Raw genomic sequence first — 25,407 nt, 5'->3', positions numbered from 1 at the left:
GCAGTTTTCAAAAACACAGAAGTTTTCCCAATTCAGCAATTGTGTGCATGAAATTTCTAAAATATCATTACATTTGCTTGTACTGTAAAAAGCAGCTTTTAATTTGCATAAAAGCAGCAGCTAAAAAGGCAGCAAAAGCACCACGTGTGAACAAAGCCAAAGGCTACATCAACATAACCTGATCGTGGTTGTTAAGTGACTGTCAATCGCCTATGAGCCGGCTGCACTTTTAGAATGCTCTGTGCGCATAGAATACTGTTCTCGCCAGTATATATCTTGTTAAAGGGAACCTGTTACAAGAATTTTTGCTATGAAACTAAAAGAATCCCCTTCTGCAGCTCCTGGGCTGCATTCTAGAAAGGTTCATCTTGCTACTGGCCCCCCTTTCAGACCTAAATAATGTTATAAAATATTACCTTTTGCTATGGTAATGAGCTTTGCTGGCCATGGGGGCGGGCTGTATTTCTTCCGTTATTCCCCCTCCTGCCGCTGTTCGCCGTCCCCCTGTGTTGATTTACATCGATGAGGCCGCCTCCCTTATGTTATGCAAGGCTCCTGAAGTCTCGCGCATGCTCAGTGGCACTATCGCGGGACTGAGCGCTGTTGAAATCGCAAGCGCCGGTGATTTAATTACGCAGGCGCGAGATTATGGGCGGCGCTGTGAATGTCATCACCAGCGTCATCCAAGTACCTGCCCATAATCTCGTCCACGTTATCTATTACCGCGGGCACCAGATTATGGGCGGGTACTTGGATGACGCTGGTGATGACATTCACAGCGCCGCCCATAATCTCACGCCTGCGCAATTACATCACCGACGCTCGCTATTTGAACAGCGTTCAGTCCCGAGATAGTGCCACTGCGCATTCGCGAGACTCCCGGAGCACTGCGGAACATGAGGGTGGCGGCCTCATCTATGTAAATCAACACTGGGGGACAGCGAACAGCGGTAGGAGGGGGATAACAGACGAAATACAGCCGCCCACAGGGCCAGCAAACCTCATTACCATAGCAAAAGGTAAGATTTTATAAAGTGTTTATTTAGGTCTGAAAGAGGGGCCAGAAGCAAGATGAACCTTTCTAGAATGCAGCCCAGGAGCTGCAGAAGGGGATTCTTTTATTATCATAGCGAAAATTCAGGTGACAGGTTCCCTTTAACACACGTGTGGCCAAAAATGCGTTTTGCTTATTGGTCAGATGATTGACAGTCTGCCTATACAGGATGATTACAGAGAAACGCTCATTCCCAATGATTGTCGAAAATGAATAAGTAGCAAATCAAAGTAGATCTGTTAGACCATCGCTAATGCAACTAAGGTACAGGGGTTTCTAAAAGAAATGTTCATGGGAAAACCCAATTTACGTGTAAAGACAACCCACTCCGATCCACCCTATTAAAGTATTCAGAAGCCAAAGAGTTTAACTAGGTTGGAACGCTGTTAACAGTCAGCTCTTATTCTGCGAGGCAGTTCTGCAAGCTTTTCTACCACAAGTATCGCATTCTAAACCCTCATCTGATCGTTATACAATTCAGCAGCCTTTAGAGAAGGTTTTCGGTCACCAGACCGACAGGGGGCGACACTGAACTGCTGCCTGTTCCCTGCAGATTTCCGATATGCATGGTGCGAAAAAACCCTCCAGTGAAGCAAAGTCTACAAAATTGCTCAACTCTCGATGTAGAATTAATTTAAATACCTGCAAAATATAACAGTAAACGTTCCCACGACAGTGACAAAACAGAAAATGTGTTGAGACCGATTCTAATCGACTAATCATTAACTCACAAACCAATAGAAAAACTGACAGGGCGCAAAATCCACTGTACACGAAGAAACCTGTCTCGTTTCATGCCAGTCAAGCCTTCAGTATGAATTATGCTCCATGAAGCTTCCATTTCTATCCGTGTTTACACTGGAGTCTATAGCCATCAGTACTTAAAAGGGAACCCGTCAGTACGATTTTACGAATTCAACTAAGTTATACTGTCCTTTAGTAAATCCAAAGTGATATAAAGCTGTGAAGCCACATGCAAATCCCACCAGGAAATCATCCTGAACAACTAATCATAAAGAGTAACTAAACGTCTGCACTAAAATTCTATTTGTGCCTTTAATTGTATGCAGATCGGAGCAGGTCGAGGCCCAGGTTCTGAGACGTCCACTGAATAAACGCACGAGCTGCTGCAGAGCGCGCACAGACTCAGTAGAAAGTATCCATTGTATCCGTACTCCGCTCCATGTGCGCTCAGTCATGAGCTGTGTGCTGCCTGTCTCCACAGCTTCTCAGGGGGGCTTTGAGTGATCGGTGGGGGTATAACGACTCTGACCCCCACCAATTTCATGCAATTAAAGGCAAAAATAAGAACAGAATTTTAGTGCAAATGTTTAAACAACCACTGACTGGCTATAGATAATTGCTTGCTGACTTCAGAACAGCCTACAAAGACTTCAGGACTTTATGGTGACGAACACTTAGAATTTTGAGGTCGGCATAAAAATCATCGAACACAGAGAATGAGCATTTTGCTTGCTTGTCAGATGATTGTCCGCCTTTTTAGACAGGCTGATAATTGGGAACGAGTTCTTCTGAAAGCTCATTCCCCGATTATTGCCTGGACTAAATAGAGATTGTTTCCACATTAGTTATTTATGCAGTTTTCGAATTTAAAGACAACTAAATGAAAAGCGTGTGAAAAATCAGAAACGGAGAATTCAATTTTAATCCACCTCTGGCTTTTGGTTCAAAAACCTTAAGGTGTGAATGCTACCTAAAAAGGTCCATATCTCTTGATGGCCACACGCTGGGTCTACCACTCTCTCCGTACACATGAACGATGAGCTTGGCTACATTGAAGTATAATTTTTTTAATGGCTTAATGAAGGCAGTTTGCGGCCGAAATGTTGCGGTTTTTCTGCAGTTTTCCGACGTGTGCACTGAGTACAATAAAATGTTTTCTGTGAAGGATTTTCGGTTGGAATTCATTGATCAGCTTGGCTATATTATTCTACATAAAGTGAAAAAAAACCCACAATAAAACCCCCAAAACGTTATACCTAGCACCACAGTCATATTTAGAAAGCTAAAAATAAGGACATGTAAGGTACATACTAGAACCGTCCCAAAAAAGGTTACTTTTGGTTATTGTGTTTCTAAGCCCTGCCCCCCCTTTAGCCGTCCGGCTCAGTGGATTTGGCAAGTAGCATACATGGATTGAGTCTACTATTGGTGCTCAGGTCAAATGATGCAACCGGAACTCCGCTGCAACACTGCACACAACCTGTGGACATCTGTGGCACTGTTTTGGCCGAAAGCAGACTGTTTAGCCCTCAGCAACCCTTAATACGGTTTGACCAAACCAGGTAGTTGTAGAGCCATACACTTCATCCAAATTAAATCACAGACCTTCGTGTGTAATCTTAAACCTTAGCTACATCTACTGCACTGAGTGTATGAAGACCAAAGAGGAAATCTTGGTCACTGTCCACTCCATCAGGCGTGGCATTGGTCCTAAGAATAGTTTTCGCCCAGTTCCTCGGTCATCCATCAATAGAGCACATTTCCTTTGCACTTATTCTTAAATGGGGAGATGAGTTATTAAACACTCAACTTCTCTCATAATACATGATACTAACAGACACTACCTTCCATCCTCAGCTTTTGTCACAGGGCAAAGTGATGGCTCATTTCTGTGGCACAGAATCTACAGACACCGAAAAAGTCCCAGGAAATTTGCCCTATTACTCCCTGGATAATAAGATGATTGTGACTTTCATAAGTGACTTCTCCAATGAGAAAGAGTTCACCGGCTTTGAGGCTTTCTATGCGGCAGAAGGTAAGGAGCAAACACCTACACCGATGAGCAAAAAGGGTAACAATGTTCTGAACTTGTGATTTTCAGGCTCCTTATCTCACCATCCTCTACAGCTTTGAGAATGAGGCAACCTTCATTTTATAGACAATCATCTTGGCTATCTCATTCAAAAATCTGAGTTGCGTCTATTTAGCATATGATTAGTTATGCAGATTCTTGTCATATCACTGCATTGTTACGGTTTTGCTCCTAAAAAAAAAAAAAAAAAAAAAAAAAAAAATCTAAATTTTAATTATTATTTTCATTGTATTTTGTAAATCCACCTTTTGGCTTTCAGCACGCCTGAATCCTTCTGCACATGTTCTCCATCAGATTCAAGCGTGTCTCCATCAAAATTTGATCCCAGATCTCTTCTACAGTTTCCTAATCTTGGTGTATACTGATAAGCTCACTTGGGGATGTATACAGCTTTTTCCTCAACTCTACGCACAACTGTTGGATAGGTTTGAGTTCTGGGAACTGTGGAGACAATCCAGCTCCTCTACTTCATTGTCATTGAACCATTTCTTCTCCAGTCTCGCCGTATGCTTCAGAAAGTTGACCTGCTGGAACACCTTTGTCCTTTTCATACCCATAGTACTCGAGTGTATGAAGGCACTCATCTTGTGTATTGAGACCACCATCATTCCTGGTCAAGTATCAAACGCCTTTAGTTGAGAAAAAAAAACCCTATCATCAGACTTTCTCCACCGAACTCCACAGTTCCTTCAATGTTGTGATCGGTTAGCCCATTTTCCTCTTGGTTCCCAGACACATTTGCTCCGATCAGCGCAGTCTATTGACTTTCAGCTCTTCACTGCAAATCACCCCTTTTCAATCTTCTACTCTCCACTTTTCGTACTTCTTTGTAAAGTCCAGCTGGCCCTTCTTATGAGGATATTGCAGTTGAGGCTTCACCTTTTTTCAGGCCGCCATTCCAGACTTGTGTAACGTGGGTCGCACGGCGTTTGCATGGACGTCTGTGATCTCACTATTATGAAGCATACGAGCCGCCTCCATTAGAGATGAGCGAACCTTTGGAAGTTCAGTTCACCAGGTACATTTAAACTTTAAAAAAAGTTTTGTTTTTGACCCCGATTTAATCTGAACCTGAATAGAAGTCAATAATTGGGCAGTTCGTGGCTGCACCCATGTGCTGCCAGCTATAAGCAGAATGCTATAAGCCAGCTAGAAGTGTGGTTTTTAAAAAAAAAAAATTCAGTTTTGTGTTCGCACACTACATCTAATCACTCTGATTTTACCCCCAGTGTGAGCCGTTGAAACACTGAACACGGCTCGCACAGGGCTGAGCATCATTCATACCCGAGCTCAGCGCCGCTCGCTTCAGTGGTTTGCGCTCGTAACTCACTCGAACCCGAACTTTGTTTTTTTTAAAGTCTGTTTCCGAACATTGAACCACAGGTTCACTCATCTCTAGTCTCCACTGCTGGGTTTGTCACCAGAACTGATAGGCCTTGTGATGAGCCGACTTATTGACACCGATATTTTGCCTGAATCTTCACCTCTTGGATTTTGACTGGATGGACGGACTTCATTTCGTATTCCTCCACCCGTCATGGGCTCACATGATGCAGTTTGGCAATTTTCTTGGCTGAGAGATGGCCATCAATGAGCTGGATGATGGTTTCTCTTTTCTTGGGAAATCTTCTTCATAGCTCCATGATTCAAATCAGTGACCTTTCAGTCGGGAATCAACCTAATAACACACTGAGCTATTAGGTAATGTGAGAACAGGCTGTAATTTTTTTTTCCATAAAAAGACAAAAAGGTATACGTCAAAATTTATTCTAGGTATGGTACATTAGAGTACGATTTTAGCGCACACTATACGTCTGTAGACTTATGCGAACACAGCCATTATTTGTAAATGCCACAGTGGAAGCAAAAAAAAAATAATCTTAAGACTAGGTCAATATCAATCTTCACTTACGCTTTGGGAAATGTGAAGACCCCCTAAATTTTTCAGAAGGGTGAGCAAGTTGGATGGTTGCCTCATCAGTCTAGCAACCTTCTCCAAACTTTAGCAATGCCACAAGGCAATTTGTGCTGACAGTACCTTCTTCCCGTAGATGGAGAAAATGATGAAGATACGGTAATTTAAGGTGGGAGTGAAGTACAAATCAATGTATGAAAAATTGGGAATATGTAAAAATATGTATCTGACTTTCTATAGATATTGACGAGTGTGAAAAACTCGACGACAACATGGAGATGTGTGACCACTTCTGCCACAATCACATCGGAGGATATTACTGCAGCTGCCGCGCTGGCTTCAACCTGCACACAGACAAGAAAACCTGTGTTGGTAAGTGTGAGGGTAAATGTCTAAAGATGTCATTGTAGAATGGATTTGAAATTAAAAATGTTAGGTTGGATCCTAGTATTAGAGAATCACTCCCTGAATCTTCAAAATGGTGTTTAAAGCAATGAGTAGATTGATAACATCTAAAAGGTGTGCCAATACGGCCTCCTGTTTCTCCGTAACTCCCTTTTAGCCCCAATGGAAGAGAGAAATTATTTGTATAAATCGTTAAAGGGGTTGTTAGGGCAAAATAAAACGGTACCTAGGTGATGGGGTATAAAACAGATTAATGCCGGCGTCACACGGTACGATCGAGCGATCGTACCCGCCCCACGAGCAATTAGTTGCCCGTGGCGCACAAAGTCGTTAACACCCCGTCACACGTACTTACCTCCCGTACGACGTCGCTGTGGGCGGCGAACATCCTCTTCCTGAAGGGGAGGGACGTTCGGTGTCACAGCAACGTCACACAGCGGCCGGCCAATAGAAGCGGAGGGGCGGAGATGAGCGGATGTAACATCCCGCCCACCTCCTTCCTCCGCATTGCCGGCGGGACGCAGGTAAGCTGCAGTTCATCGTTCCCGTGGTGTCACACGGAGCGACGTGTGCTGCCTCGGGAACGATGAACAACCGGCGCACAGAAGGAAGACCGACATTTTGAAAATGAACGACGTGTCAACGAGCAACGATAAGGTGAGTATTTTTGCTCGTTCACAGTCGTTCGGAGGTGTCACACGGTACGATATATCAAACAATGCCGGATGTGCGTTACTAACGACATGATCCCGACGACATATCACCTGATATATCGTACCGTGTGACGCCGGCATAACTGTTACACCTACCGGCACCTGTCTGGATCCAGCGCAAGCTGCTCGCCAGGATGGCACCATTCTACAAGACTGCGATTGGCTGCAGCGGTCAGCTTGAGTAGTGTGTCACAGTAAAGGATTTGATGACACACTACTGAAGTTACCTGACCACTGAAATCCAATCACAGTCTACAGCAACCATAGTGCTGGTGGAAGGTGACATCGCCAAACCATGGAGCAGTCTGCGCACCATCTAGGAGGCTGCCATGAGGTATCACTTGTTTTTTTTACTGTTATATTTTTACCCCTCCAAGTCACCTATGAAATCCACATTAAACTCCATTTTCATGGCCAATAATAGGTGAATGAGCATTCGTAGGAACATTTGGTCCCGCTCTTCAATCTGTATAAATATGAAGAGTAAAACGCTTGTTCATCAGCTGATAGGAACATAGATACAGACATGAAAATCGTCCTTGTCTGCAGCACGTCGTCACATGTAATCGCTGCCAAGAACATACATGCTGAACGGAAACAGAATTATTGTATTCGTGCTCATTCTGGAACCATAATGTTTCTTTCAACAGATGTAAAATGATCAGCAGTCAATCAGAATAGAGTCGATCGGTATGCCTTAGTGGGCTGATACTGTCTCCTGTAAACCGGCCATTAGAAAGAATGTAAAAGCACTTTCTATAGGCCTAACAATGTCAAAAGAGGCACAATACCCTGACAGAAGTTGGGATACACGTAGTTTTAGGCCCTGTGCGCACTTGCTGTTTTTTCCTGCGGATTTCCTGCGGATTTGCTGCATGTTTCGCTGCAGGAAATGTTCATGACGCATCTATAAGGGATAAGCAGGTTATCCTGCAGAAACACCTCCCCGTACTATATCTCCTTAAATAAATACGAGAACCACGACTTTATTGCAGGAATGGCCACAGTTTTATTTTACCGTATATATGTATACCAAAACTCGTGGCCCAACATGCCACTCAATTGTTCAACTTAACCTTATACATATATACCCGTATATCCAGAAACACCGATAGATCCGTCCGAGAGGCAAACCATCATTCCTAACCCCCCGGCCGTAACCTCCAAACCGGCCCAGAGGACCACCTCGGCCGTGATCACCCGGCCCAAGGTGAGGGGTAACAACGTTCCATCGTTAATTACCCCTACCCAGAACCTGCGGGACCTCCGCCCACAAGTTCCCATCCACTCCGAAGCCACTCCCCTTGAGCGACTTCGTACCAAACAACCGACTGTCGGTACTCCCAACCTCTCAGACGGACCTATCACCCCGCCACAGGCCGGCCAAGTGACACCCTTACTTGGCCCGAGCCCCCCACACCCCCAGTGCTTGCTCTAGGCCATCCCTCAAACCCAACATCCATAAATCCAGACCCACATCAGTCAGATGAACCCCATCTCTCCTCAGATACTGCTCCGTGGACTCCTCCAATTCTCTATGCCGCACCACCAACCCCCCATTTCTCGCCACAAACCTGCCAATAGCCCGGTTCAGCTTGCTCCGGGCCCTATTAATACGGTCTACCGACCTCCCAAAACGCCACTGCGCCCGAGCTATAATGTCTGCCCAAACGATAACTATGCCCGGGAACGCCCTCCACAAATGCAACAGGTCCAGCTTAATATCCCTTTTCAATTCCCTCGCCGACCTCACTCCCAAATCGTTCCCCCCCACATGCAAAATTAACACATCAGGGACCCGATCCATCCGGCTATAATAAGCCACCTCAGGGCGCACTCTACCCCAGGTCATGCCCCGAATACCGAGCCACTTTACTCGAGCTTCCGACACCGACACTCCAAGCTGCCGACCGTCACGTCGCACATCCGCCGTAACGCTCCCCAATACACATAGGAGTGCCCGAGGATCCACACAAGACAAGGACCTAAAATACAAAGACCACGAATAAAAACAGCAACAGAACAAGAAATTGCCCCACAAAACCGGCATCAAACACCAACCTTGAGTCCCCCACCCCTGACCATCACCTGACCAAGTGAGGCCTAATGTACAAACGGAACCTGGAAGACTCCCACCTCCCAATCCGCCGGATACAGTCCTCACTCAAACCCCACCTGGCGGCCTCCGTTGCCGCCCCAATCCGGAAAGAGTGAGACCCGTACTCACGTGGCTCCTCCCCCACCCTTGCTAGAGCCATCTTCAGCACCGCATTGAATTGATACCGCGACAAAGCCAATCCGTCCGCATGTCTAAGAAAAACACCAGGGTAACCGCCGCGCACTTTTAAAAACTCTGACACATGTAACACTGGGCACAACTGGTGCCCCGATAAAGCGAACAACACTACTAAGCGCCCCCGGCCCCTCTGATCCGTCTTAGAAAAGCGAAGCCGACATTCCACTCTATCCTCCCCCAGCATTACATCACCCAACAGCAAACCACCCATCGCTTGCTTAGTCGGGCTGACCAATTCGCCAATACGAAAGGCCCCAAAAAACGCCAGTACAAAAGCTACCGAAAACAACACCCGCTCATAAGGAGACGAACATAACTCCCCTAAACACCCCACTAAACGCACCAACAATGGCAATGACACCGGCCGCCTAGAGTCACGCGACTGAGCCCCTTTCCGAAAACCCTTCATTGCCTGTCGCACCAGAAAATCCTTAGTTGCGTCCCGAACCCCTTGCATCTGGAACAAAAAGGCCAACGCCGCCAACTTGCAACCAATCACCGAAACCGACCTGCCTTCCGAAAAATCCCCACTTATTAACATCAGTACCCCCAATACTCGACCCTTGTAACCTGACTCCATGAACTCCCTACTTTCCAACTCTGCCCATTCCTTCCACACCGCCTGATATCGGCACCAAGTAGCCTCAGACACCGATCTCCGAATACCCTCAAATGCTATACCGATGCCAGGTCCCACAGCCAGTTCGGGCAAGGTTCTCCCTCCGCGTCCGCTTCCGGCACCAGCTTCCTGAACCTGCAAAACTGAAACCGTGATAGCGCATCAGCCACCTCGTTGTGAATCCCAGGCACATGCCGAGCCACCACGCAAATGTTTAACTCCAAGCAACGCAACACGAGATGCCTTAAATACCCCACAACCGGCGGGGATTTTGCCGACAGTGCGTTGATGGAATGCACCACCGCCATGTTGTCACAATGCATGCAAACCCTTCTTCCAGCAAAAACAGGGCCCCACAACTCCACCGCCACAATAATGGGAAACAATTCCAACAGCGCCAAATTCCTCACCAAACCTGCTTCCACCCAACGCTGCGGCCACTTTCCCACGCACCAGCGTGTTTGAAAAATTGCTCCAAAACCCGTCGCCCCAGCAGCATCAGTGTACAATTCCAGCTGGCTATTGGACACTGCCTCGCTCATCCAAAGGGTCCGACCGTTGTACCGGTCCAAGAACTCCTCCCACACCAACAAATCCCCTTTCATCATTTTTGTCACTCGGACAAAGTGATTTGGAGCTTTTACCCCCGCGGTTGCGCCGACCAGTCTCCTATTAAATATCCGCCCCATCGGCATAATGCGACAAGCGAAATTCAATTTTCCGAGCACTGACTGCAACTCGCGCAACCGCACCTTCTTGGCCTGAGACAAAAACCGCACCGACGCCTTCAAATCCAACAGCTTCCCCTCCGGCAACCGGCATTCCATTGCCAGTGTATCAATTTCGATACCTAAGAAACATAAAACCGTGACCGGCCCTTCTGTTTTGTCTTTAGCCAACGGAATACCCAGGCTCCGCGCGATCCGCTCTAACGTAAACAACAACAAGGAGCAAACCGAAGAGCCCGCCGGACCCACGCAAAAGAAGTCATCCAAATAGTGAATCACCGAATGGACTCCTGCCACCTCCTTGACTACCCATTCCACAAACGTACTGAATGCCTCAAAATAAGCACACGAAATGGAACAGCCCATCGGCAAACAACGATCCACATAGTATTCACCATCCCACATACACCCCAAGAGATGAAAGCTCTCTGGATGCACCGGGAGTAAACGAAAAGCTGCTTCCACATCCGCCTTTGCCATCAGGGCCCCCCGCCCCGCTACCCTTACCAGCTCCAAGGCCCTATCGAACGATACATAACATACCGCCGACAATTCCGGTGATATCCCATCATTCACCGACAATCCCGCCGGATAAGATAAATGATGAATGAGCCGAAATTTGTTCGGCTCCTTCTTAGGAACCACCCCAAGGGGGGAAATTCGTAAATTGGAGAATGGCGGGTCCTGGAATGGGCCCGCCATCCTTCCCAACTCCACCTCCTTCTGCAGCTTTTCCTTCACCACCGCCGGATGTTATTTTGCGGACCTCAGGTTTCCCGGGCGAAACACCGGCGCCTCAGATTCAAACGGAATCCGAAAGCCCTCCGTAAAACCCCGTTCCAACAACTCCGCCGCCCGAACATCCGGGTATCTACTTAAATAGGGAAGCATCGCCTCGACCCTCACTGGCGTCCTCCCTTTTTCCAGATCCATCCCCCGCCTTTCCTTTCCCTTTCTTGAAGCACCTGGCCAGAGGGTGGGACCCTCCACATCCGGAACACTCGTGTTTAAACCGACAAGAGGCCCCGAACTTACACTGTCCCTCGTTATACTGCCAACAAGCTCCCTTTTTCTGTCCAGCCGAGGACCCGCCGCTCGCACCCGGGCTCCCGGCACCCCCTCGAAAGGGCTGAACCGGCGCCGTCATTAACCGCATCCACAAAGAAATATCCTTGTGGCCCCACTGGACTCCCGGCCGCAGAGCCTTCCGTTGCCGGAACTGCTCATCATATCTCAACCACCCTAAACCGCCGTATACTCTATACGCTTCCCCTATCGCATCCATATATCCAAATAGGGCGGAACAATGCTCCGGCTCCTTTTCCCCGATCACGCTGGCTAAGATCGCAAAGGCCTGTAGCCAGTTAGTAAACGTCCTTGGAATCAACCGATACCTCCATTTTTCCTCATCCTCCTTCTCCTTTTTTGTATCACTGGGCTTTACCTTATCCAAATTAAACTTTTCCAAGGGAAGCAGGGAAAAAATTTCCACATACTCCCCTTTCCAAATCTTTTCCCTCACCTCCTTTTTCAAATGAACCCCTAACTGACCTTCAAAACACACATAAATTTCACTCCTCGCCCTATCATCCAAGCGCACAACCTCATCCTCCTTTTCTTTCTCCTTTTCCGCCTCCTTACTTGCGCCCCCGGAAGCCGCCCCACCCGCCTCCTGTCCCGTACCTGCCGCCGAGGTAGGGTCCCCCGCCGCAACCTCGCGCACCGGCGCATCTGTCCGCACCACCTCCGTGGGGCCCACCCACGCCCCCACCGGAGCCCCAGGCCCAGTCCGACTAACCCGTTCCGCAGACAACCCCTGCAACACCCCCATAAGCTGCCCCCAAAACTCCGGACCCGGTAAACCAGACTGCCCGACCGCACTCGCCCCCAGCGCAACGCGTCCCGCGACGGAACCCCCGCCCCCGCTCGCACTACCCACAGCATGAAACATTTCTGTTGTCTGCTCACCAGGCTGCCGTTGCGCCGACCCCGGAACAGCCGTGCCACGATCTTCCTGCTGCCGCTCCGTCCGACCTGCCGCTGCTCTTTCTTCCTCGCTGGAGTCAGATGCGCTGCCGAAATCCTCAGGGGGGACCAGCGAGGGGACCGCCCGCACCTGGCGGCCGTCGACCCCCACGGTCACCGCACCCTGCTCGTCCGGGCGACTCCTGCTTGACCTCTTCCGTTTTTCCCGCCGTGGCGCCCTGCCGCCGTCTTTCCTCGCTGTAGTCGTGCCATCCTGCTGCGCCGCCACTTCTCCTGCCGTCCTCAGAGGGCTCTCTCCCTGCCGACTGCAGGAAGGCCGTGCCGAGCTTGCTCCTCGCCGGGACCCTCCCCCAACACGCTCCTCGCCGGGGGGGACCGTGACTACCGATCTCCTCCGTGCCTGCGGGCCACCATACCCCTCCTCCGATCTCCTGCCCTCGCCGCGCGCATCCGCTCCCGTCCTCCGTCCTGTAGCTCTCCCCTGCGGCCTGCAGGGAGTCTCCTCCGGCAATCCGGCACGCCGAGCGCCACCCCCAGCCGGCACATCACTGGGGGCTGCTGTCATCCCTGCGTCGGTCCGATGCTGCGCAGGCCGCGGACCGGAAGTGGGCCTCGCCGAGGCTCCGCCCACCCCCGACCCACGGGATCTCCGACGCGGATTCCTCCCGGTGGCCGGCTGCTCCCCTAGGTGAGTGGAAGGGCTCCGCCGCTGCTCCGGAGGGTCCCCGCAGGGGCTCCTTGATCGTATTCTCCCCCTCCCACTGGGGGAGTAGCGCTCCGGCGGTCGCGCCCGCCGAGCACGTAGCGTCGGCCCGGGCGCTGGAACAGCAGGCGGCGCCGCTCCAGCCCCACAGACCGCTGCCAGCTGCTGCCTCAGGGCATCCACGCCTAATACCTCGGAGGCCCCCCGCACCATCTCCAGCAGTTCAGCAAGGGCAGCCATGGCAGGAGGCAGCAGTACGTCCTGGGACACAGATCAAACGACGAAAGGGGAGGTGATCAGTACACCCCCCTCTCTTATACCTCTCACAACACCCCACCCCATCCTTGCTCCCCCCCAATCCCCTTACAGCTCCTTTCTACCAATCCTGTCCTCCCACACATCCCCCATCCCATGCAAACCCCATTAACCCTTTCCTAACCTTGCACCCTCCCGATCGTCATGGGGTCCATTCACCCCTATGGGGCTCATTGCCCTTCTTAACATCTCTGCAGTGATTCACCAGCAAAACCTATGGGAAAAAAAAATGCTGTGCGCACTATGCGGATTTTGACAGCTGCATGTTTTGCTGTGGGATTCCCGCAGCAAAAACAATTGCATGTAAATTCTTTTCCGCACGTCGCTGCGGCATTGCACGCCATTGACTGCAATGTTATCGTAAAATCCCGCAGGGAATAACGCAGGTAGCAAATTCTGTGTGGGTCATTGAGTTTTCCTGCGGTATATCGCGGTTTCAGGATATAATGTTCATCGCTGCCTGCGGTTTGCAGGGAAGTGATGTCATTATGACAGGAAGAGGAAGCGGAGCAGAGTAATCACACACATCACAGAAACAGACATAGAACAAACACATATCACACTCACACACAGACATATAGAATGCACATAGAAATCAAACAGACATATTACACAAAAAAAAAAAAAAAGTGTGTGCTCCGCTGTATTTTTACTGTTCAGCCAAGGTAAACACACAGCGGTGGCCCGGTATTCTCAGGCTGGGGAGGGCAAGGGCCAGGGTTAGTGCCCCCCCCTCCCGCAGCCGAGAATATCAGCCCGCAGCTGCCCCAGGACTGTCGCATCCATTATGCGGCAGTCCCGGCTCTTCCCGATTGCCGTGATGCGGTGGCAATTCGGGGTAATAACGAGTTAATGGCAGCGGATCGCCGCCACTAAGTCCAGGCTTGGTCATGGCAGCGTCCATAAGACAGCTGACATGATTAACCTGTAAGTAACGTGAATAAACACACACCGAAAAATCCTTTATTTTAAATAAAACACAAAAAAGCCCCTCTTTCACCCCTTTATTAACCCCCCCAACACACAGCTCCGGCGTAATCCACCGAGGTCCCAGGACGCTTGCATCCAGCCGCGACTGACACACTACTGAATGCAGCTTCGTAATGAGCCTGCAGAGAGGTAACCACAGGTCATTTCCCACGGCCGGTAATGTGAACACACTATCGCTCGGGCGAACTGCAGCGTGTCGATTGTTGATTGATCTGTCCTCTATCTATTTATCTATCTACTATCTATCTCAGAAGGAAATTCCTTTTTTTTCTTCAATGTGCCTTATTACAATCTTAGAGAATGTATAGTCTTCAGAAAGACTTCCCCTAATAGATGATTAGTTATAGATTGCTGACTGCGCTTGACTAATCACTATACAGTGGAACCTCAGTTTACGAGTAACTTGGTGTACGAGTATTTCGCTATACGAGCAAAGCTTGCTGTAAATTTGTAACTCGGTTTACGAGCAATCTTTGCTGTACGAGCAAATACTCACCGCACACACTTCCGGTTCCGTACTTTCGCCGAGCTCTGACCCGCTCTTTGAGTACAAACAAACACATATTATTCTCACCTTACCCTCTTTTCCCTCGGTGGCCTACTGGTTCTTGTAGTCCGCAGGTACAGGATGTGTATTGGGTAACCGTTGCGACAATGGAGGAACTTCCGCTGTCAGCGCTTCTCAAAGGCCAGTCAGAGGCAAGCGGCTCCTGCGTATGACCTTGACGCTGATGGCAGAAGCTCCTGTATCGTCCCGATGGTTACCGGATACACATACCTGCGGACTACAAGAACCAGGAGGCCACCGAGGGAGGCTAAGGGGAGCATAATATGTGTGTGTGTTTGTGCGTGTGTGAAATAGTGCAATAGGGGACCAGGATGGGACATTGCACAAGTTGTGGAACGAATGGTCTGAGCTTCCAATATTTCCTACGGGACATTTTGCTTTGCTAGACGAGTAACTTGATTTACGAGCACACTCCCAGAACGGATTGTTCTTGTAAACCAAGGTTCCACTACTTTATTAGTTATATGTTAATGAATAGACATAAATGAGAATCAACATACGGCAGTTTGGGTGCAGAAAGGAAGTTATTTTTTTATTTTTTAAGGGACAGTTGGGGGTACGGCTCACACCCCTGAACATTGTCATTTTTTTGTCTTATAGAGCAGTAAAATCCCTTCAAACAAGAAAGTGTCAGAACTGACGCCGAACTTTTCAAAACTTCAAAAACTTCAAAAGGCAACCATTCCAGTCTGTGAAAAGCACGTCTCACAATCACAAGATCACATCTTTTATTAAAAAAAACCTACTATATAATAAAGCATGTGATTACAGCTTGGGTATTTATTTTGCATAAAATACTTTACACTTCTCCTTGAGACTCTTCAAACTATTCATACATATGATAAAGCTTATGTTAGGAATCCTAAATGGTTGGTTATACCAAAAAAGTCTTGTCATTTGTTGCCATTGTTGTAGTATTCCCATCTTTACAGTTAGGCTGGACTCATACGAGCGTATGGCATCCGATGTGACAGCATCGGATGCGATATGCTAATGACCCCCGGCTCAGGCTCTGCTGCGAGCGTGGGCCGAGTGTCATGTGACAGTGACCCGATCCTGCAATCAGGTCACAGCTGTGAAGCTGAGGATGGGCGCTGCGGGGGAGAGGGAGGGGTTAATCCCCCCCATCTCCTCCATTGTCAGCCTGTGCGTATATCGCACTGCATTGGGATAACATCCGAGTGCAGTCCGGTGTTTCTCTCGCACCTATTCACTTGAATGGGTGCGAGGGATAAGGCCCTAGCAGAAAATCGCAGCATGCTGCCGCTTTTCTCGCATCCAAAATCTGGATGCGAGAAAAGCTGACAAACTGCTCTCCCTCAATGACTAACATAGGTCTGAGTGCAATGCGAGATTTTCTCGCATTGCATTCGTCCGATTTTCACGCTCATGTGAGAGTACCCTTATGTATAAGATATACTATAACAATAGTGTGGGTCCAACCTCAGACATAAAAACAGAAATAATGAGAATGACGGACATGAAGTCATTCAACCCTTTTGCTGCCATGGGCTTTTTTTTGGACATTTTGCTTCTCTGAGACAGGACAAGGTTCACATTTTTTAGATGTGCATATAAAAAAAATCCTAACAAACCTAAAATACCAAAATATTCTTTGAATATAAACATCTTGCACTCATGGTCATAATGCCACTCCGCATTTTATTCACACATGCACCTTTATGCAATTTTGCATCAGATTGTAATTTTTCATAAGAATGCATGATAACTAATTGGTATTCGTGTTTTAAAATGCAGCTCAAGCAGAATTTACATGTGCCACACTTACTAAAAATAAAGGTGTGGAGGTGGCCTAAGCTATAGCTTGTTTGTTTAAATGTAATAAGAATATCTGTGTATGTAAATAATCAAAATATAGATGTAGTAGCATAATTATCTGTCTGTCTATGTAGCCATCGCATAGACCCATAATATAATTCTAAGCTGTATAGTCATGAAAGGGTTACCAAGGATGAGTGAAAAGATGTACTAACAATGAACAAAGAAAGTATTTGTGCTTATCAGTAGTTCCACACAAAGAAGGAATGTGCCATCTATGGGCTGAAATGTGGGTACCTACACTCCCCAACCCTCCCTATGCAGTTTCAATGTGTGAGAGAAAACAGATTGATACTTTGTGTACATGTCTGAAGGTTGAAATGTAATACTAAAATCTGGGCTATAGATTATACGAGTTCAGTGGGTGACGCGGTCTCAAAAAGAGAACATGTCTGTGTGGTCATTGTCTGATTCATTAATATCGGCACTGATATACAGCTAATACGGCACCGTGTCTGGATACCCTGTATGAAGATACCATTAGCTATCTTTACCCAAAAATCTCTACCTTGACAAAAAGGTACAATATGTGTCGAATTTTTATACATTACTTAGACCTATGTTTATATGCATAAAAAAAAAAAATCACTTGAAAAGTAAGTGTGCCGCTGCCCCCTAAATATTTCCAGAAAGCAGACAACCTGACTGCCGTTGTCATGTGCTGTTAACAGTCATGACTACTAACATGTAACTTTGTGAAAAACAAATTTTAAAAAAGAATTGTCCAAAAATATATTTTCTGCTTAAGATGACATATAAGCCACAGTTTACATGTGAAAAACAATGTAAAAATATTAGATCAAGTTGCGGAAATCTCAAATTTAGCACAATTATAGTCACCAAGTGCTTGTGATCAAAAGCGTTGGAAGAAGAAGTCATATAAGATTTAAAGTGAACCGGTCAAGTGCAATATGTACCCAGAACCACGAGCAGTTCTGAGTGCATATTTCTAATCCCTGCCGAACAGTTCCAGCCTACACTGTGTGCAGAATTATTAGGCAAATGAGTATTTTGATCACATGATGCCTTTTATACATGTCGTCCTACTCCAAGCTGTATAGGCTGAGAGACATCTACCAATTAAGTAAATCAGGTGCTGTGCATCTCTGTAATGAGGAGGGGTGTCGTGTAATGACATCAACACCCTATATAAGGTGTGCTTAATTATTAGGCAACTTCATTTCCTTTGGCAAAATGGGTCAGAAGAAAGATTTGACGGGCACTGAAAAGTCCAAAATTGTGAAATGTCTTGCAGAGGGATGCAGCAGTGTTGCAATTGCCAAATGTTTGAAGCGTGATCACCGAACAATCAAGCGTTTCATGGCAAATAGTCAACAGGGTCGCAAGAAGTGTGTTTGGCAAAAAAGGTGCAAAATAACTGCCTATGAATTGAGGAAAATCAAGCGTGAAGCTGCCAAGATGCCATTTGCCCCCCAGTTTGGCCATATTTCAGAGCTGCAACGTTACTGGAGTATCAAAAAGCACAAGGTGTGCCATACTCAGGGACATGGCCAAGGTAAGGAAGGCTGAAAAACCACCACCTCTGCACAAGAAACATAAGATAAAACGTCAAGACTGGGCCAAGAAATATCTGAAGACTGATTTTTCAAAGGTTTTATGAACTGATGAAATGAGAGTGACTCTTGATGGGCAGATGGATGGGCCAGAGGCTGGATCAGTAAAGAGTGCTCCACTCCGACTCAGACACCAGCAAGGTGGAGGTGGGGGACTGGTATGGGCTGGGATCAGCAAAGATCAACTTGTGGGACCTTTTCGGGTTGAGGATGGAGTGAAGCTCAACTCCCAGACCTACTGCCAGTTTCTGGAAGACAACTTCTTCAAGCAGTGGTACAGGAAGAAGTCGGTATCGTTCAAGAAAAACATGATTTTCATGCAGGACAACGCTCCATCACATGCATCCAACTACTCCACAGCGTGGCTGGCCAGTAAAGGTCTAAAAGATGAAAAAATAATGACATGGCCCCCTTATTCACCTGATCTGAACTTTTAGACATTGATGAAGCGTAAGCCGCACTTGAGCACCTCCACTCAATTCAGGATGAGGCTAAAAAGCTGTATTTTTGGAGTTCCAAAGCTTTATCTCGGGGTCTCTAGCAGTCTCAGTTGACAGATAAGGTATAAGGCAGTCACAATCAACAAGGCTGGCAAAAACGTTTTTCGTCATAATATCTAATCCATGATGTTTCTAACAAGATAATCTTGCACAGGTAGCTGACTGCACTTGAGACTTCCATATTCTTACAAAGACCCCTTTGATTGACTTAAGATTGTTTATGTAAAACACCTTTCGAGAATTAATTTGCATTCGGGAGGGGAGATGTATTCTTGTGTTTACTCAACTTATAGTTATTACTAAAAATTTGAGTCTCGATGTAAAGTCTCAGCAATAAAAATGTCTTTATTTTAGTAAAGTGTGATGACGTGATCTACACCACGAACTCAGGAGAGATTGTAAGTCCAGAGTTTCCTGAGATTTACCCTAAACTGACCAACTGCAGATATCGGATTCAGGCTGAAGAGGGATTCTCCATCCTCCTGAGGTTTCTGCACTTCGATGTAGAGTCGCATCCAGATGTTAGATGTCCTTATGATCGTCTACAGGTAAGAAGTAGTTTACCTCATAATAGAAGGAAAGAACTAAACTCCCAATCATTTTTTTGCATTCTAATCAGTTTTTTAATTTATATGGTTAAAAAAAACAAACCTAAAAATCAGAAAAATTTCTACCAAGAAAGATAGTAACAATATAAAGCAGACAAAAAGAAGGTAACCTCACTATGTGGGGACCAGGATCAACAATAATTATACATTACACTTTAGATTACGGGAATAGTGTTTATTACAAATAATACCGGATTAAGTATCCCGATACATTCCCTCAGGGTGTAAAAGGAAACATTAAATTCCCAGCAGTCTGAGTCCAGAGCATCAAAGATTAAATTAATCCCTCTGCATGCTAACATACTACTATAAATGAAGAGAGAAAAAGGAGTATTAAGAGGCCAACCATAATATCAATAAATATCAAGACCATTGCCTTGTGATATCAAAATGAACACATTTATTTCACATAAATTCAGACAGATGGTAAAATTACATATAATAGAAAAAGGACAGAATAGCAGGAAAAAATGGTCCCAGAAAAAAATTCCCAAAAGGGAGGAGACCTGCCCAGATAGCAATATAAACAAAATGGGTAAGCAGCACCCTAACATTAAAGTAAGAGGAACAGTTTCCTCATAGAATATACTCAAATAAGACAGAGCTGCTTACCCATTATAGTAAAGTGCAAAGTGCTAGGTCAGTATCGGGGCAGAGGTCCAATCAACAGTGGGAGAAGCCCCAACGCGTTTCGCTGCGTTGCTTCTTCGGGGGGGCGATGTGTACATCTGGGACCATTTTTTCCTGCTATTATGTCCTTTTTCTATTATATGTAATTTTACCATCTGTCTGAATTTATGTGAAAGAAATGTGTTCATTTTGATATCACAAGGCAATGGTCTTGATATTTATTGATATTATGGTTGGCCTCTTAATACTCCTTTTTCTCTCTTCATTTATGCTATTTTGGAGTGGCCTAAAATTACTGCATTGTATTCCATCTGTTACCCAGAAATTTTTGATTATAACATACTACTATGTCCATCACGTAAAGCAATCAGGGAAAGTATTCAGACAGGTACATACCCAATGGGTTCAGAAAGGTGGGTGTTAATCCTGGGTCCACGCCCGACGCGCGTTTCGGTTGCCTTTCTCAAGGGCCACCACACGCTGTGTATATCCAGTCACATTCCCCCTTAAATCCAATATGAGTCCTGGTCATCCGCCCTCAGACCACCCTCTGTGCGCCCGTGTGCAGCGCGATCCAGAAGTCAAAGAGACACCCACACCGGCGGCAGGCAGCGACCTTTTTGTCTGCATTATATTGTTACAGAACAGGGAGACACACGGTTGTGTGTCTTTTCCCTTTTTAATAAGGTTTTGTTTAATAAATGTTTGCATTGAAACTACTCCATTGTGTGTTTTCTACACATTATTGAAAAAGTACAAATAGGAGTTTGATTTGATTATGGGATTGTACTGGGGACATGATTGCTCAAGCAATAATAGCGCTTAAATGATTGAATACAAATATACACTCTCCCTTTTTCTCTATGAAAACTATCTCAACAAAAAGATAGTGTCAGCAGTTCTAATAAAAATGACTAAACAATCAAAGCCATTGTTTATGTAATTGATTATTGACGGTTCAATGTTTCGTTGAAAACCATTAAATCTTTAGTAAAATGTTGAGGTCGATGCTGTTTTTTTTTGCGCCATATGCAATCACAACGAGTTAGGGGACTCTTTCCTCTGGCGGCCATTTTTTCCAACTCCTGGGGGGGTAGCCCCCAGTGACTGAAATGTGTGGAAACCATAACCAAAAGGTATCTATCTGCCATGAACAGAGCTGTCTCTCCTCTTTTCACTTAGCACTGCAGTGGCCATCGTCATCCTGACGAGTTTAGAAGACGCCACATCTCCTCGTGCACAAAGGGGAAATGGTTTCCTCCACGCCTGATAACTCTTCAAAATGACACCAATCTTACAGCCAAAACAAGCAATATACACAGTATAAACTTCAAATTGCTTTATTAACAATAGATTTAGGTAAAATGAATCAAATGAAACCACCCAGATGATGGATGGAATGATACACATGGGGGACATGGCACTAGTGGTGAAAAATACACACCAACACATACCAGCAGGATAGTAAGACAGATAATTATTAAATATGTGCTTAGCAGTAAGAGTCACAGTCAGTCTATTACAAGATATATAAATAAAAAGTTAAGGACAGTGAGGTTAAGATTGCAAGGCACAATTCATATTACCAAAGAGTACAAAATCCAAGAAGGTATCAGTGCAGCAGCACCCACGAACACTGACGCGCGTTTCGCAGCTACCGTGCTTCGTCCAGGAGTGATGTATACAGAGTCCCAGAGCTCCTTTATAAAGGGAACTGCATCCAATAATGTGCTTAATGAAAATCTGGTGTGCATATAAACAGCACTGAACAAACGTGTCATTTCCTGCTTGTGGCCCGCCCGGTTTCCATAGTGCAAATGTAAACAATCCGGCTGGCCATTTGCACTATGGAAACCGGGCGGGCCACAAGCAGGAAATGACACGTTTGTTCAGTGCTGTTTATATGCACACCGGATTTTCCCTAAGCACATTATTGGATGCAGTTCCCTTTATAAAAGGAGCCCTGGGACTCAGTATACATCACTCCTGGACGAAGCACGGTAGCTGCGAAACGCGTGTCAGTGTTCGTGGGGGCTGCTGCACTGATACCTTCTTGGATTTTTTACTCTTTGGTAATATGAATTGTGCCTTGCAATCTTAACCTCACTGTCCTTATACATAATAACTTTTTATTTATATATCTTGTAATAGACTGACTGTGACTCTTACTGCTAAGCACATATTTAATAATTATCTGTCTTACTATCCTGCTGGTATGTGTTGGTGTGTATTTTTCACCACTAGTGCCGTGTCCCCCATGTGTATCATTCCATCCGTCATCTGGGTGGTTCCATTTGATTCATTTTACCTATAGCTATTGTTAATAAAGCAATTTGAAGTTTATACGGTGTATATTGCTTGTTTTGGCTGTAAGATTGGTGTTATTTTATGTAGCAAGCAATTGTTGATATTGTGGTGTTGGTGTTATATTCAAAATGGCAAAAGCAGCATTAACCTATAAAAAAAAAAAAAAAATCAGTAGTGGAATTTTCTTTTACTTTGAATGGATGAACCACATTGCTTCTTTTTGCCTTTGAGACTCCGCAGAACTTCTCAAGAATTCCACTTGGAAAAAAATACCCTGAAGGAGAAACGGTAATCGGCGAGTATCTATTCCATATTTGAAAGTTCTCCAGTCGGCGCACCTTCCAACTTTTTCTTCCCAGCATTTTTCTGTCTTACATTTATTCTGTATGATCGCCATAATAAATCTGGAATTGAAGCAGCGCAACAGGTTCATCAGTGAAACTGATCTTTATTAACCGGTAAACACAAAGTCTCGCTGGCTGCTCCTCTGGATTCTTGAGTAGAAGGGTGAAAGAGAAGCTTTTGTGCCTGTAGATGTTGGACTCCTCATTGTTTTCCACATACCGGTCTATACCTGAAATCGCTGCTGACTCGAGTATGTGCGCCTTTCTATTGGCTTCCTGGCTATCACTTTCTATGGTCGGAGATCATAGTTCTTTAGGTCAATGCAAACAATGATAACAGTAGAGGCTTAAAGCTTCACTTTAGTGTTTCGGGGGGTGGGGTGGGGTGGGGGTGTTTCACCCCTGGAGCGTTGCTTTTAGGCCTCGGTTCCATTTGCGTTTTGCACGGATGAGTGCAATCCGATAAAACATCGGATTTCACTCGCACCAGTGCAAAACTATGAAGCTGTGTTCATCTGGGATTCATTTTTTCAGAAAAGAATCACTGCACACTGCGTTTGGTAGAGAATCTCGGCTCATGCACCCCCATACAAGTCTATGGGAGAGTGTGAAAAAAATAAATAAATAAAAAAAAAAAAAAATCACACTGCATTCGGATGTCATCTGAGTGCAGTGCGATATACGCAGAGACAGGCCGCGGAGGAGATGGGGAGAAAGTGCTCCCTCCCTCTTCTCTGCAGTTGTGATCTGCTCGCAAGATCGCATCACAGTCGTATGACCCTCAGCTCACGCTCGCAGCAGAGTAGTCATTAGCATATTGGTTCTGATGCTCTCGCATAGGAAGCTATACGCAAGTGGAACCGAGGCCATGCCATCTTGCGACCAAAAATTTTGACTGTATGGAAGTGAGAAGTTACGTCACAAGCTCTCAATACAAATCTACGAGAGCCAGAATGAGGCTCTCATAGACTTGTATCAAAAACAATGACTTCTGGCGCACTACATGAAACACTGGGTTAATCCAGCAGGCCGCAAACATCTGGAGACCGGTGATATAAAGGTGAAGACGGTAGAAAGTAAGTATATGAGTAGGGTCAGGAAGCTTAGTTTAAAAGTACCACTCCAGTGGTGGGAAAAAAAAACAAACAAAAACAAAACAAAAAACGCAGGAGTGGTGTTTTAATGTGTCCATTTTGCAGGGGCAGTGACTTACATTGTCTTTTAAAAGCAACCTGTCACTTTCTCAAAAATAGACTTAAATACTTTCTAAAAATCCCCAAGCTCCCCTGATCCAGCAGCTCTATTTGCTTTTCTCTGTGTTGCTCCATTGTAGAGATATTCACATTTCTTGCTTCCAAAGAGCGGTATGTGAAATCTCCGCTTGTCAACTAACTCTCCGGACTAATCTAGTAGACGTTGCTGGACTGTGATTGCCAGCGTCTTTAAGGGAGGGATGAAAGTGCACATTGCCCCCAAACACTCTGAAGGAACGCCCGGTTGGATTGCAAGCAGAGATTTCACATACTGTCCTCCAGAAGAAAGAAAATGTGAATATCTCTGCAATGGAGTGACGCAGTGCAAAACAGTAAAGATTTCCAGAATCAGGGGAGCTCAGGGACTTTTACAAGGTACCTTAACTCACTTTTTTGAGCAAGTGACAGGTCTTTATTATTAATAATATTGTTATTATTATTATTATTATTATTGCTGCACCATTTATTGTATAGCTTTACATGTGAAATGAGTATACATAGTAGGGACAAGTACAATAATCAAACAAAATGACGCACATACAGTCTACAGGAGGAGAGAGGACCCTGCCCGCGAGGGCTCAAAGTCTACAGGAGGAGAGTGGACCCTGCCCGCGAGGGCTCACAGTCTACAGGAGGAGAGTGGACCCTGCCCGCGAGGGCTCACAGTCTACAGGAGGAGAGAGGACCCTGCCCACGAGGGCTCACAGTCTACAGGAGGAGAGAGGACCCTGCCCGCGAGGGCTCACAGTCTACAGGAGGAGAGAGGACCCTGCCCGCGAGGGCTCACAGTCTACAGGAGGAGATAGGACCCTGCCCGCGAGAGCTCACAGTCTACAGGAGGAGAGAGGACCCTGCCCGCGAGGGCTCACAGTCTACAGGAGGAGAGAGGACCCGCGAGGCCTCACAGTCTTATCTTTAAAGAATGTGTCTATATGCCATTTTAGAAAAAGATGTGCATCCTTTGCTATAAGCGAGAAACATTACTAATAATGAAAAAGCAGACACTTTTGGGCTGCCTATACAATAAATGGTTCTTCATGGTTAGAAAGAAAAAAAACCCACCTCATGGCAGAACCAGCAGAGACTCCCACAATGTCTCTCTGCTGTTTCATCCTTCTTCTCTGCGCGATTCCTAAAGCTTAACATTCCCAAAACAGAGTTCATTGTCTTTCCTCCTCCTCATTCAATTCCTCCACCAAGCCTATCCATCAGTTGATGGCTGCT

General features: G+C 46.1%; 1 protein-coding gene across 1 annotated transcript in view; it reads left to right on the top strand.

Annotated features, from left to right (window-relative positions):
- The window catches only part of LOC142255913 (mannan-binding lectin serine protease 2-like), a 66,405-nt gene that overhangs the window by 1,568 nt on the left and 39,430 nt on the right, over positions 1–25,407 (top strand). The window contains exons 3-5 of the mRNA XM_075327359.1: positions 3,656–3,833; positions 6,046–6,177; positions 19,396–19,589. Of these exons, the coding sequence (XP_075183474.1) occupies positions 3,656–3,833; positions 6,046–6,177; positions 19,396–19,589 (504 nt within the window). The remainder of the gene's footprint in view (positions 1–3,655; positions 3,834–6,045; positions 6,178–19,395; positions 19,590–25,407) is intronic.

This window comes from Anomaloglossus baeobatrachus, chromosome 11 (genome assembly GCF_048569485.1).
Source record: "Anomaloglossus baeobatrachus isolate aAnoBae1 chromosome 11, aAnoBae1.hap1, whole genome shotgun sequence".
Lineage (NCBI taxonomy): Eukaryota > Metazoa > Chordata > Amphibia > Anura > Aromobatidae > Anomaloglossus > Anomaloglossus baeobatrachus.
Note: the sequence above shows the minus strand (reverse complement) of the source record. Positions and strands in the feature narration are given on the sequence as shown.